General features: G+C 43.3%; 1 protein-coding gene across 1 annotated transcript in view; it reads right to left on the bottom strand.

Moving 5' to 3' along the window:
• prex1 (phosphatidylinositol-3,4,5-trisphosphate-dependent Rac exchange factor 1) overlaps positions 1 to 13,465 on the bottom strand; it is an 83,761-nt gene extending 70,296 nt beyond the window's left edge. The window contains exon 1 of the mRNA XM_023401278.2: positions 13,051 to 13,465. Within this exon, the coding sequence (XP_023257046.1) occupies positions 13,051 to 13,194 (144 nt within the window). The 5' untranslated portion in view covers positions 13,195 to 13,465. The remainder of the gene's footprint in view (positions 1 to 13,050) is intronic.
• Between the last annotated feature and the right edge of the window lie 932 nt (positions 13,466 to 14,397).

A 14,397-nucleotide genomic window follows, 5' to 3' on the forward strand; every position in this document is an offset into this window, starting at 1 on the left:
GGGGGGGGGGGGGGGGGGGGGGGGCTCAGCTGCTGCTCAGAGCACAGCAGGGATATTGCACGTGATGGTCTCTTGCCACAGGGGTGATGGGCTTTTAGGGGAAAACTGCTCATGATGCAATCCCACAGGACACTAGCAACAAAACCAGGAAGCTCCTTGATCGACCACAAAGTAGCTGCCAAGTCCAACACTAATGCAGAATTACACCACTGATATTTCGGAATGGTAAAGCCAGGAAAGTCATAATGCACATACTGCACAAAGGAAATAGAAGGAAGTCAAACTAAAAAATATCCCAAATTCTAAGTGACATGCTCCCAAAGGCCTGATGAACTAACATTTGTCAGAGGAAAGTAATTAAACATATTTTTTGAATAGGTTATACATTATTTCTAAATGATAAAAGTTACATTTACAGAATTATGGAAAGCCTCATAATCTTGAACATTTTGCTGAATATTTTAACAGTTAACCGTAATGATTTCCCTGTTTCAGGAGACAGGATCTACCCGTTTTACTTTTGCACCTGCCATTCACTTTTATGTTTTCAGTTTTCATTGAAGCAATGTAAAGATAAAGTCTTGTTTTAGCGTACTCTAGTTGTTGATGAGCCGATGGTCTCTAGTGCGCGATAATTCTTCTACATGATTTCCTACTTACTCACCCTCAAAAGTCTGTTCCCCTTAATTCCATTCATAACAGTAATACCTGCAGCAGTGCACTATTAAATCCTGACAGCAATATGCAGGTATCAGCAAAATGTCACTGCTCATTAAAATTTCTTGGCTGGCTCTCTCTGCGTGTCAAGTGCATGGACCTGACAAAAGTCATGAAGCAGGTTGTTAAATGTATTTACATTTCATTATATAAATGGTCTCTAGACTAAAGCTAAAAATGTCTAAACAAGCTGTTTACTCCAGAAGCCAAACACATGAAGATCCTGGCTCTGGCCCTGGCCCTGGCCCTGGCCCTGGCCCTGGCCCTGGCCCTGGCCCTGGCCCTGGCCCTGGCTCTGGCCCTGGCTCTGGCCCTGGCCCTGGCCCTGGCTCTGGCAATATGCAGAAAAAAAAGGTTATATTTTTAACAGGTTAACTGGTCTAATTTAAACCCTATGATACAGTTCCCAGAAACAAGGCTGTGAGCTTTTTATAAGCACATCAGCTTTTTGTTAGCATTTTCACAACCCCACACACCCCCTTCCTCTACCCTCATTTACAAACTGTGAAACAAGCGAGTTCTTACACTTGAATCATCGAGAGATTTTTCTGGACCCACAGTTTGGCCCAAGAGTACGGTGAGTTTATTGAAGTGTGAAACCTCCTGTCGAAAGTTTGCAGTTCAGAAAAAAGTCCTTTCAGAAAAGAAAAGTTTGTGTGGTGAAAGTATGCATTGTTATAAGCTCATTTAAAGGTCCTACTGCATGATGACAAATAGCCTGGCAGGACTTGTCCCAAAGTTGGACATCAGATGCAGATAGCCAGTGTACAGTTATGTGTTGGATTCATGTGGCCCAATCTATCCACACTTTCATGCCAAATCACATTCCCACCTCAAATAACTAAAGAAACTCACCAGAGGCTGAACTCAAGTGGACAGAGTGTGAAACTGCTCTGACAGCAGTTCATGTCAAAGCTAGAAAGAAACTGAATGGGCACGAGACCAATTTACGCAAAGTTGGGGGATCCCATCAAGCTGAGTCAATGTCCACTTTATTGCAACTGCTTATGTGCAAGAAAAAACAAGAAAAAAAAAGCCCCAAACTGCAACAGAAGTGTGCACACACAGGTCTCTGCTGTTGTGTTTGAGTGTGTTTCCTGCAAACAGGAAGTGAAACCCAGTGCAATCACACAGAACAAAAGCCAACACTTTTTCAAAACACCTAAATCGTTGACAAGAATTTTTGTTTCTTTTCAACAGATAGGCAGCAGTTCAACTCAGCAGGGAAGGAAACAAACAGTCTGCAGAGCGAAGCGGTGCCTCTCCACACAAAAGCAGCAGATGTCATTTCTGGACAGGAAGCGTGGCTTTTGTGAAAAGGAAGTGTATGACATGTTGGACTGGCCGGTGTTTCTACTGCATTCTAAGTAAAGTCTGACAGTTTTGTATGAGCGTGCAACCAGACTGTAACAAACAAATAAGTCACATTGTGAAGTATACACTTGGATGTGATTTAAATTGTAGACTTCGTGGCACAGCAGCCACACTGCAATGAGACTGTGCTGTCTACGCTTTAAGGCACCAACAATTACAAAATGACAAGTGGGAAGATCAGGCTATTTATTGCTATCAAAAGGAACAAACAGAAATGCAAAGTCGCCGTCTTCATTATTTACTCCGTTACCGATTTACCGTACTTGACAGGCCTGAAAAAAACATAATGTGTCTAACCTGACATCCATCATCACTGGCCACCCCAGACAGTGTGATCACTGTTTAACACCAATAACTGGTCTTGTGTCACATGAGGCATCCGGCATCATCTCATATGACCAACAGCCAAAGGGTCAGATGTGGGTTGGTTGGGGGCAAGGGGGGGTGCTAAATGTTGAGGTTTATCAGAGCGAAGAGGGGCCAGACAGTAAGGTGTGAAGATTCAGACGGACCATATGCTGGTGTGGGCTCAGTGTTCGCTCCAGTGGACAGTGAGTAAGAGGCCTGCTGCCTTCACGTCTGCCTTGTCTGCTTGTGAACCCAGTTTTCTACCTGCGGCTAGGCCAACCAAGTAACATGACCAAAGATTAGATTCACTTTCTGTGAGTCAAAGACTTCACTTTGGGCCTAGAAAACTTTTAATTGACTGGCGGAGAGTTCATAAAAGTACAAAAACAGGCCGCAGTGAAGTTAAATAACCTGACTGTGAAAAAAACAGTTCATATACAAAGGTTCAAATCTTAACAATTAGAAATAATTTCTTAACACAAAAAATTCTATGTTGTCATAATATAGAGCAGAGAACCAGAAAGGAAATAACTAGAGAGAAGTAAGGAAATGTCATAATTGTCAAACTGAGTCAGGTTTCAACATGAGAGTAAGTCAGATGTACAGTCAGGGTCCAAGCCATCGGCGCTGCCGTCACACTGCTGCCAGCGGATGTTGCCTCAAGGGTCACTCACAGTGAAGAGCAGCAGATCCTTTTAATTCGTATGTTTACCTTCAGCAAAGGTTATCCGTATTAAACTGGGATCAATGGGAAAATGAATTTCTGTGAGAACATGATCAGTTGGCGCCTTGACTGGTGGTTTGGGAGCCGTGGCGGTGTTGTACTAGATTGCATTTTACTGGAAGCTCGTTCTGTGATGTAGAGAAGAAAAAGGAAGAGAGTGTCAAAAAATATTATGTCTCGAATTACGAGACAAACTGAAGAAATAATGAGGGTTGATGAAAAAACCGCACATTTTAAAAATATTTATTTACTAGAATTACAAACATTTCTCTGCATGTTGCTTATTGCTTATTCCTGTTGGTCATAAGAGGACGTGCAAATTTATAATATACAGGAGATCAGCAGAAAGATATTTGTCATTGTCTTTCGGAGCAGGTTGTTCTCATTCTGACAGCTTAAAAAACTGGGCCATTTTTCTGTTTGCCCATGGCTACCATCAGCATTCAGCAACAATGCTGGGCCATCTCACTCAATTCAGATATCTCACAAGAGATCCCGTAGATCAAGAACAAGCTCTAACACTTGTCAAGGTTTTTCCAGCCGGGCCCTGAGAGTTTCTTTTCAATTCGCTTCGGTTCCCACACCTACTGAAACAACGCTCAGGCAGAATCACAGATCCACATATTCAGGACCTTTTCTATGCGAGTTCTCAGGTCACCAGCCTCGAACCCTCTACCCCTCCTCATCCAAGAGAAAACAACAACAAGCTAAAAACAATGCGTCCATTAAGGGTCTCTCTTTCTGGAGAGAGGATTTGGGTAGCCAGCCACAAAGGGGGACAGGGCAGTTTTGGAGAGGGGATGGGGGACATTTTGGGGTCGACATGGCATGAAATTGAATAAATAAATGAAGAAATCCCCTCTTTGTGGTGTGAGTGCAGCAGAGCCAGAGAATGGCCCGTGGCGTTGCCACAATGAGGGACCCCAGTAAACTTTAGCAAACTTCTTTCTCTCTGAAGCCGTAATTCACATCTCTCCCAAACCCTCTGAAAACTCCCTCAGCTCCCCGTTCACCCTCCAACCAGTCCCTCGCTGTCTTCCAAGAGAAACCCTTTTTGGCAGAGCCAATCACCAAAACACAAAGTCTTCTTTGAGACTTGTCCAGTTTTTTTCCTCCCCCTCTCACTCACTTCCGCTTTGAAGAACTTTAAACTCCAAGGCTTTTTGAGTTGCTCACATGGGCGGAAACTAAACACTACAGGGGATGAGACAGTGGCTCGATCACAGAGGACAGGCAGACAGCACTGGGGCAGGAACTTCCTGTTTCAGACTGCCTACTCACCGGCTCTGTTGCATTAATGAATGGATGATGCACATGATCAATATGTGAAATACAAATGTTCAATGACACTTAGCAAGCCTTTTCAGCCCATTCAGATGTTGCCTTCAAAATGTTTCACTACTTTAAGAATTATCATTTCCCAGCATGCCTTTTTTTCCGTGCCAGGTTGGCGTGAAGCATTTAAAACTGCGGGCTGGGGCATTTTCACCTTCTCATTTTGTTTGTTGCTCCCTCTCGTTCGCAGTGGATGCTTGTAATTAATGTGCTATAAATATCATTTATGATATCTCCACTTTCTCGGGTTGTTAGGCAGCTTCTGTCACACGATTACAGACTCACTCTCAGTTCTGTCTCTCATTACATATACAGTATATAGGAAGAAAATACAGAGAAGCATACAACACTCGTTCTCACTCACTCCCCCTGTGACAATGAGTACAGAAATAGATAGTGAAGCACATATGTGTGGAAGATATGTTGTTTCCCCATTTATACACAGAGTGTTAACAGCCTGCAATTCAGATTAGCACATCTGCTTCCACCTGTAAACCTTTTAAAACGGTCTCCACTGCCAAATTGACATATTCTCTTCACGGGGAATGTTCAGCTTTCATCTCAGCTAAATAGTCACCTAATTTCATCCCTACCAGCGCTGACACTCAACGCATTTTGTCTGCGAGTCCTTTTTTCCAAGTGGCTCTCCTGTTGACGGGTGACATGTGGTGATCTGGAGATAACATCATGGAGCAGATTGCAGTGGCCATCTGGACGTTTGACGTGTGTTTTTCGGTGCTGACAGACGTAGGAATCACAGTCTGGATCAGAGTGCAGGGAGTGTGGTGCTGAGTGAGCCATCAGAGACCCGTGAAGCATCCAACAAACCAAAAGGCCAGTGACAGAAAAAGATGCGACACAGCTGATCGTTTAAACTGAACTCAGACAGCGATTTCCTTCATTTTCCATCATATCTGTACACGTGTGTGTCAGAGCAAAAACAGGTGTTTGCTTTCCTATGCGTTAACACAACCATGCACAATATTAAACATGCCACACCTGGCATTCAGCTGGGCGGACACAAACACTATCATGTGTACAGACAGAGAGAAAACGATGGTAAAGAAACAAATTAGTATTTCCACACTACACAATAATGGTCATTTGGCAAAGCAGTGGGGAAGATCATAGCGAGCACCCACTGGTTCTCACTCAAACAGTATTTACCGACATGATAGAGAACACTGTTTAATGGACAGACAGACAGAGAGACGGCAGCTAGTTAAAGCCCTTTGTGTCTGAATTTTTTTTTCTAGCTCTGAAACCACTGATGCAACTGACCTACATTCATCCAACTTCTCATTTTGGCAGCCACAAATGCAACTAACACTCATCTTAGTTTCTACCTCTGAAAGTGATGCTTTCAGGACCATTCTGATTCACGAGCAAAAGTCTATCAGAAAGAAAACAGAGTGCGGAAGCTAAATTGTGAAACTGAAATTACAAGAGGAAAAGAGACAACAGTCTTGGTAAATCCCCAATAAAACAAGGGCTCCATTCACTTCACAAGTTTTTTAGTTTTTTTCTGTTGCATATCTGTCGTGTAAAAGCTCATGTCAATCACAGCTGACTCCAACCCTTTATGTCAAAATGTTGCACCATTCCCTAAAAGGTTTCCTGTCAGCATGTGAGAACAAAATCATCACAGTAACAGCTCAAGCATGTATGACTCAAGCCTTTCATCATGCCATGTTAGTTGGCAAAAATGTCATCACATTGAATGAGCGCCAAAATAAAAGCCCTTCAGCAACCAGGCCCAAGAATTTATCAGCAGCTGTCATGAGCAGTTATAACACACAGTCAGCAGCCTCTTTAACTCGTGCGGTTTAACAACATAAACGGGTAAAGATCTGCACTAATTGGTAAAGTGAAATCGTTTGGCTTAGCGCTAATGTTTAACAAAGTGACAATCTTGACAAGAAATTTGTTTTGAACTCTGTAAATGTTCTTTGTAGTTGTGGCAATTAGCAGAAGAGTTAATCCAGCAATGTTCAGTCTTCCAACCACTTTTACATCCCCACCACTCACTCAGGGGGGTCACACACACACACAGCGAACTCTGACACATTTTCATTCACTTTTAGCCACAACACATATATCGAGTCTTTCAGAGGAAATGGGAATTCAACATTGACATTAAAGAGTAAACCTGAGCTTTCAGACCAAAGTAATGGTCACCAATTTTATTTGAAGGACTTTAAAAATACATTTGAAAACTGTCTCCGTACCATGGAACAAAAAAACAATAGAAGACCTACTAAGGAGTGTGCTGGGTAGTGTGTAATGTGTGTGCGACACTCCTTCTTTGTCCCATTGTGTCATGTGAACAGCCTCCTGACTGGACAGCATACAGGCCAGGCATTTACACCGACCCGCCCTGATCGAGCCAGACTTCAACAGCTTAGTAATCTAACCTGGGCTTCATCAAACATACCATGCCTCACTCTCTAAACTCGAGAAGCTTTGTGCAAAGGTGTTCTATGGTTGTCTGTTTTTGTTCAGTGTTTTCCTATCGAGAAAATGACCTCTGCCCCCTGAAAGAAACCACACATCTGGTTGTATTTGGGAAAGCAAACAAACATTGTAAGCCTGCGGCCACAGTCCGTACACCAAGTAGGAAGCTCCGAGGAGAAAGACTATGCCAAGACATTCTGCAGGTATCCATCCATCCTATTCATGTACTCCAAAACCGTGCTGCACAGCTACTGCAACCAGTATCCGCCCTGAGAGAGTACTTGTGCCAACTTTGTCTGGGTCATGATCTCCAAAGGGACATTAGAGAGCTCATGTAGCCGTGCTTTTACAATTCAGGCCAGGTCAGCCATTGTATCGTATATCAGCCTGTTGAAAAAGCACTTTGCACAGCTTTTCACACGCAGTGATGGAGCCTCTTATTGGATGTTTGCTCTAGTCATAAAAAAAAATGCCCTGGACAGTGCATCTGAAAATTGCCTCAGGCTGCATTCTTGACATTGCACAGTCTGATATCTGACACAGAGAAATCAGTGAGCTGATTTAATGCCCGTTTGACCACTGGTTCATTCACACACTCCTGAATAGATCCACTTGTTTGACTGTGTAAGCACTAACAGAGACCTACTCACAGAAAGTAAATTCATTCATTTTGACCAAAAGGCAATTTCACCAAGTTCCAAAAACATCCATCCATACTGATCAAGTAACACGACTTTTACCCTTTGCTAATTCACGACTAAGAATCCTCAAACATCTCTTGTGGAAGGAAATGAGGAGGGGGGGGGGGTGTTTTTTGACATCATGCCTCTGGGTGTTACAGTGGTTTAGACTTGTTAACTTGAATTCTTAAAATTCCTGCTGCAGTCCTATGCCTCGAAGAAATGGCTTATCAACACACATGACTAAAAAAAGCACTAATATTAAGTTGGAAACTGGCATTTACCCCCATTTATGCAACAGCCTGCATTTTGCTAAATTAGTCTGGCTCAGTGGCTGCACTGCATGGTACCAGTTGTCCAGAGCGAGATGGAGGGGTGCACACAGTGGCAACTTAGGACATCAACATCAAATGTGTGCATCAAAGGCAGGTCTTGGTATGCAAACATGAACATGAACTCCTGTACGTTATGGAAGATAATATTTATAATATTTTTAAACTGAAATGTTAAATTTAATCTCCTTTGCTTGATTCAAACACCAACATATCTGTACCACCCTTGTTGGATTAATCTGAAAGTTAAAGCTACATGATGAGACTCTGTGTCCTGTCCATCGAGTCTCACAAAGCATCAGAGAGTTTAAAGCCCAATAATAATAAAAACCCTCACTAAACCTCAGCAGCCTGCCCTTGTAACTCTTCTACCTGCTGTGGTTTGCCCCCCTCCCCTGCCTTTCACTCTTGCAATATATGCGATGTGAGCCTGTGTTTGTATGACTTCGGCAGGGCTGAGGCTGCAGTGAGCCGAAACCACCAGCGTTGTAGCCAAGATGAGAAGTTAGAATCTGAAGCTATTTATACCCCCCTCGCCCAGAGAAACTCGATGCTGGTCTTTCCCACCAAGTGGGGAGGGCTGAAGAGATGGAGAAGAGAGAGAGAGAGAGAGAAAAAAAAAAGGAAAGGAAAGAGGTGTACACAGGCTCAAGTTTGCAGAGGAAGCTCAAGGCTGTCTTCCTGCACGTCTTACTTCCTAGGCACCGGTTGCATAGCGTCCTCTGTGTTTGCAAGCATGTGCTCCTGTCATCCTGTTTGCTTAGTGACTCTTGTCAACAGTGACTACAGGTGGACATATAGAAAGGTCTACAAAAGCAAAAGATGAGAAAGAGGTGTGAAAGAACTGCAGCTATATGTTGTAAGTGCGATCACACACCAAAACAAAACATCATTTATCCACACAAACATCAGCATTAAACGTGTGTAATCTCACTCATGTGTGTGTGGCCTAAAGCAAAGGTCACAGAGGGCAGGATTTCCAGATGTTTCCTATTATCCTGCAGCTCTGACGAGACCTTCCTGGTCACCCTTCTCTCGGTCTCCTGCTTCTCAGAATGAAGACAGGAGGTCAGAAGCTGGCTGACTTATTGGCCACACAATTCCACTGTTGTCTTTACTCAACAGGATCCACTGTGACACGGGTCAGTGTGGTCAAAAAGTCCTGCATGGCAAAACCCCCCATTTTTATGGTTTTGAAGGAAAATCCCTCAAGTCTACCAGGTATGACGCCACTGACCATATTCCTGTCATAGATAGCATAGATTTTGGTCATCATGGCAGGGAAAATCCAGTTGCCTGGATTAAATCAACAAAGCGCTGCCCTGAAGAAAACCCCCACTAATCTGTGGCACGAAGAAATGAACAGTTCAGACACAAACAGGGGAAATCGTCACAACAAAAGCTTGAAAAGAGCAGTTATCACCGTAAACTTGGAATGAGCTTGTTTCCACTCCACTCGAATAGGCAATAGATTCAGAGATTGAAAATGATAACACTGAGCAAAAATGAATCCTCTAATCCCTCTTTTCACACCCCAACCCCCTTCTCACCTCCTCTCCTCCCACCAACCCTACACGCTTCCCTCCAGCACATTGGATGAGCTCGTTGGCACTGGTAATTGCCAGGGGATGAGTGACATGCGGAATGGCTGAGATGCCAAAGCTGGATAACCATCTCTTTGTGTGTCACTGCAATCATTGCGATTGATAATCGATGCAGCATGGGGACTAAAGATCCAGGAGGTTGCGGAAGAGCACAAAGGGGGAGTGGAAAATAAATCAGTGATAAGGCAATGGAGAATGATGTGGGCAGACAACAGCTAGCGGCCATCCTGCCGTGGACACGTGGGGAAAACCCCTAGTGAGACTGAGGAAAACAAAACCATTAGCTGCCTTCAGATAAGAGGAAGCTGTGGGGTCTACCAATGTACTGAAACACCTGAAAACGGGGACGTATTCTGGACTTAATTAGTTAAATGACAGCAGAAAATGTTCCAGCGACCTAATGTTTCAGGGCAGTACCATCAGTCGGACTAGACAGCATTGAAACCTCAAGCCTTTCAGTCATAGGTGCAGTTCGATATTCTACACTGGGGGAAGCACCTCTCACTGCCTAACTCGTACAACGTCTCTTTTCCCGTCTATAATTATCACAAGATGTGTAGATATACAAAACATTTTCAGTGAGCTTTCAAAGAGCATTCTGGGAAATGTGGGAGCTATCTAGCTGAACTAGATGAGGTAGGTTACAAATGTGGAAAAACATCACTTATCGTCACAGAATAATTCAACTAATACTTAGAAGACAATCTGAGTCTATTCTACAACCACTTCACTCCCCATATCGCTGCTGTAGCATCTTCTCACTGAGGGACTAAGCAACCCCCCCCCTCTCAAACCACTCTATATCTTTACTGAAACCATATGTTGTGAGCTCCCACAGCCAGACTTCCCTTATCAACACCACAGTGAGCTGCCTGGTGACAAAGCCTCGGCTCCCACGGAGGGAAGGCGAGCAGGCTCAGCTGGACCCTGGGTGGAGAGCACTGGGGAGATTTGCAGGGGATTGGCACCGGTGGTGGAGACTGATGTTTCTTTTTCCTCTTTTTTTTTTTGTTCTTAATGTCCAGGCACTCCATTAGCAAGCTAAGCCACTGAGCCCTGACACCAACAGCATTCCCCACATGTAGATTTGGTGTCTTACATGTACACACAACATATACTCTCACATATAGGGTACATTAACACAGAGGAGCATGCTTTGGCATCAAGTCTTGTTGACACGGACTAGTAATGAGGGTAGTCATATCCCTCCATTCCAGCCTATAGAAACACTTGTTAACATGACACAAAAAAGAAATCAACATGTCAGTTTTTACAGTGCAGAGCAATGGCGTGTGCTTTCTCATACTAAGAAGGGTGATTCATTGTTTTGAGTAGTTGCAAGCAGAATGCACATGTGCAAGTGTTGAATTGGTACACACACAGATTACTATGAATCCTAACAAATCCCACTGGCTTGTCATGACTGCTGGCTAAATCTTGACACTCCGTTTGATTGCAGCCTTAGCCGTATAAAGGGCGTTCTATTGCAGAGACACGGACGATAACAGAATTTCCCTTGAGCCCAAGCATATCACTCCACACTGGTTGAAATCAAAAGATGCCAATTGATGCAACGATGGGGAGGCGCGCGGTGGAGGGCCGTGGCTCTGACAGCTTTCAGATGTCCACAGGAAAAAAAGCTCCCAGACTTCTCAGATAAATCAGTGGGGCTTTGTCTTTATCATTATGCCAGAGCATGGGGGAGGTGGGGGGTCTGAGCAAGTCCCTCTGCTGCCTGGTCTGTCTTGTAACAGAAGATAAGCCTCGGCGGCCTCTTATTTAACTGAGAAGGAAAGCAGCGTCGCATAGATTGCCCCCCCAAAAAAAAATTGTGTGTGTTTTTGTGTAGGATTTAAATCCATTACTCCAGGATTCAGCAGAAAAGCTTCATTATTCTGGTATAATTGTGACAAGGTCATGCATCACTGACTTGAGTGCTGGAGGATTATTTGGTATCTCTGTGACACTAGGCAACAAATTTATTTCAAGAACCTTGAGTAAATTTCTAAACATGTGACAGCACAAGAGAAAAAGGGAACCGTGACCTTTTTTTTTTCTTTTTTCTTTTTTTTTTAGGAAATGCTTGCCAGATGTTTAGTTTAGTATTCACAATTGTTGCCATGTTCATACCAAGCCTTTTATCAGCAGGTAAAAATGATAACAATCAGGGGCTGCCAGCAGGGTGGAAAAGCAAGAAAGATGATAGCCTGAAGCCCTACCAGCTCAAAGGTGATGTTTTGTAGCTGACCCTTACCTTTGACCTTGCTGTGGAGGGAGAGAGGGGGGCAATAAAAGAAAGAGGGGATTTCCATACAGAAAGCAATGGTGCACAGTCATACAGTCACATTATTACTCTCACATAAATGCAGCCAATTTGGAGTTAAGCCTCACTTATTTTGTTGGTTTGAAACTGAAACCACCTGCACCCAAGTACCAAGTGCCACAGATCGCAAGGCAAGGGTGGTGGTGGTGGAGGTGGAGGTGGAGGTGGAGGTGGAGGAGGAGGAGGATGATGATGATGATGATGATGATGATGATGATGATGATAACGAAAAATGTCAATTGACAAATTGAATAGCCTCCTGCAGGTGGGAGCCATCTATACTGGCACTATGTTGGTGGCTGAAAGGAGCGTGTAAAATTACCAGGACATTCATTCATCAAAAGGTAGTGATGTACAAGGACTGAATAAGTAACTGCTGAAATGGTTCCTTATCTCAGTCTGGAGAGGGGGAAAAAAAGGGGAGGTGTGGTGTTTCTGAAAGCTCATGAATATCTATTTATTTGCAAAGCCAATGTGAATTGAGCTCCGCTTGATTGTTTTGAACCTGAGTTTTAACACACAATAGAGAGGTGTGATGATGACGACACCCCCCGGCATTAAAGCCAATGCGGAAAACCCAATGTGTGGCTCGTTAACAAATCTAACTAAGGATATGTTTCTGACAATATTTTTCATTAATAAGGTCAGGCTGTGGAGCAGCAGGTTAGACACAGGTACGTCTATGCTTATGACATTTCCAGCAGGCTGCTCTCTCTGAAGAAAACTAATAAGTCTGTGTGAGGAAAGCAACTTATGCAGCCTGTTTACACTTATACACACGTGTATATATAAAGTTATAAAAGTTAAGCTATTAACAGGGAAGCTATCCTGGTCGACAGAAAGTCACGCCAAACCCCATACAAATTGTTGATGGTTTATCTTCATGTCCAGCTTGTAAACTACAGCAGGACAAAATATTGAGTTTATCTTTTTCTCACAATGTGTGCCAGTTAACATACCGTATATATGGCGAATTAAAGAGTGTGGCCTGTAATTTGAGAAAATGTCACCGGTTGTGTAATAAGACGTACATATTGACCAAAAAGAAAGCCCAGCTTAAATTAAAATATTTATGACTGGAGTATGGCGTGATGTTCTGCCCGTGTGGGAGAGAGCGAAGCGTGGATATACGCAACGTGAATGAATACTCCAAACTTACCGACTGAAGGAAAAGCAATGTCCGAACATAATCCCGCTCCGTGTTCAGTATTTCATTTAAAACGCAAAGCCTGAGCCGCTGCTGCCGGTCCGAGTCCTTGGCGGCGTGGATACCGTTCTCCAGATGCCCGTCGTCCTCTTCCATGGTGGTAACTGAACCCTCAGAAAAGGTTGCTCTCTACAGAAATACTATTCTTCTCTTTAAGTATCCACACTTGGTTCAGTTGTTGCTTCAGTCCATTTTTGCAACAGCAAGTTGTCCACACACACACACACAAGAAAAAAAAAAAAAAAAAAATCCCCCTCAAACTGTGATGGAGCAGAGCACCACTCACTGGAAATAAAAGTTCGCCCAAAGTACCAAACAACAAGCAAGAGAGTCTGGCTGTGGCCGCTAGACCAGCTGAGAGCGAGCGGGGCTTCAGTAGATCAGACCTGAGAGACGGCACAGAGCTAGGCGAGGGGGAGGAGGAGGAGGGAGGAGGAGGAGGGAGGAGGAGGAGAAGGAGGGACCCGGTACCAGAGAGACACACAGGGACCACAGCTCTCTTCTGCTGTGAACAGTGAGCACACAAACAAACAAGTTCACACAAACACACACATCTGTACCCCGAAGCTGTGATCACACATTGTAGCTTGTAGGTTATTTTAATAATGTAAACTCATTATTAAGTGACACATTAATCCTCAATAGCGGTGCTAAAGTGGCTCCACAGCCACTTACCATAAACTGTAGAGTCCCACGGTCTTTATATACACATACTTTTTGAATTTCAAAATTAAATGTACATTGAATGTCCGTTAAATGTCAGTTGTTAGCCAACTGTCCAAGCTAACTGGAGATTCCTAACAGATTTGAAAACTCAACAAACCAAAACAAAAAACAAATATATCCTACCTTTGAATCAACATGCCTTTTTGGAACCTTTCGCCATTAAATGCCATCCTAAATAAAACAAATTTAAAACATAAAAGACACAAAACATGAAAAAAAAAATAGCAATAAATTACGTTAGCAATTCAGGTGTTAGCATCTTTCCTTCTAAGCCAAAAGCAGTTATGCTAGCAACGTAAGAGGAAAAAATAAACAAAGACTTATAAGACTAAAGACTTACAAGTTTTATAAAAAAGAAATACCCTGAGAATTAAAAAAAAAAGTGTGTCTTATAATCAACTACTTTACGACCTGTAAAGTAGTTAACTGATACCTGATGTGCAGTATTTAAATACTGTATATTGAGTAAGTTAGCTAATGTTTCCTACCTGTCACAACAGGATCCAGCTGGTAAATTTAGGAGAAAGGCGCCCCCTGGTGGACACGTGCAAACGTGCAACCTTCAGCAGCAGA

This window comes from Seriola lalandi, unplaced genomic scaffold (genome assembly GCF_002814215.2).
Source record: "Seriola lalandi dorsalis isolate HSWRI2012SDOR001 ecotype SW California unplaced genomic scaffold, Sedor1 jcf7180002053574, whole genome shotgun sequence".
Taxonomy (NCBI): Eukaryota; Metazoa; Chordata; class Actinopteri; order Carangiformes; family Carangidae; genus Seriola; species Seriola lalandi.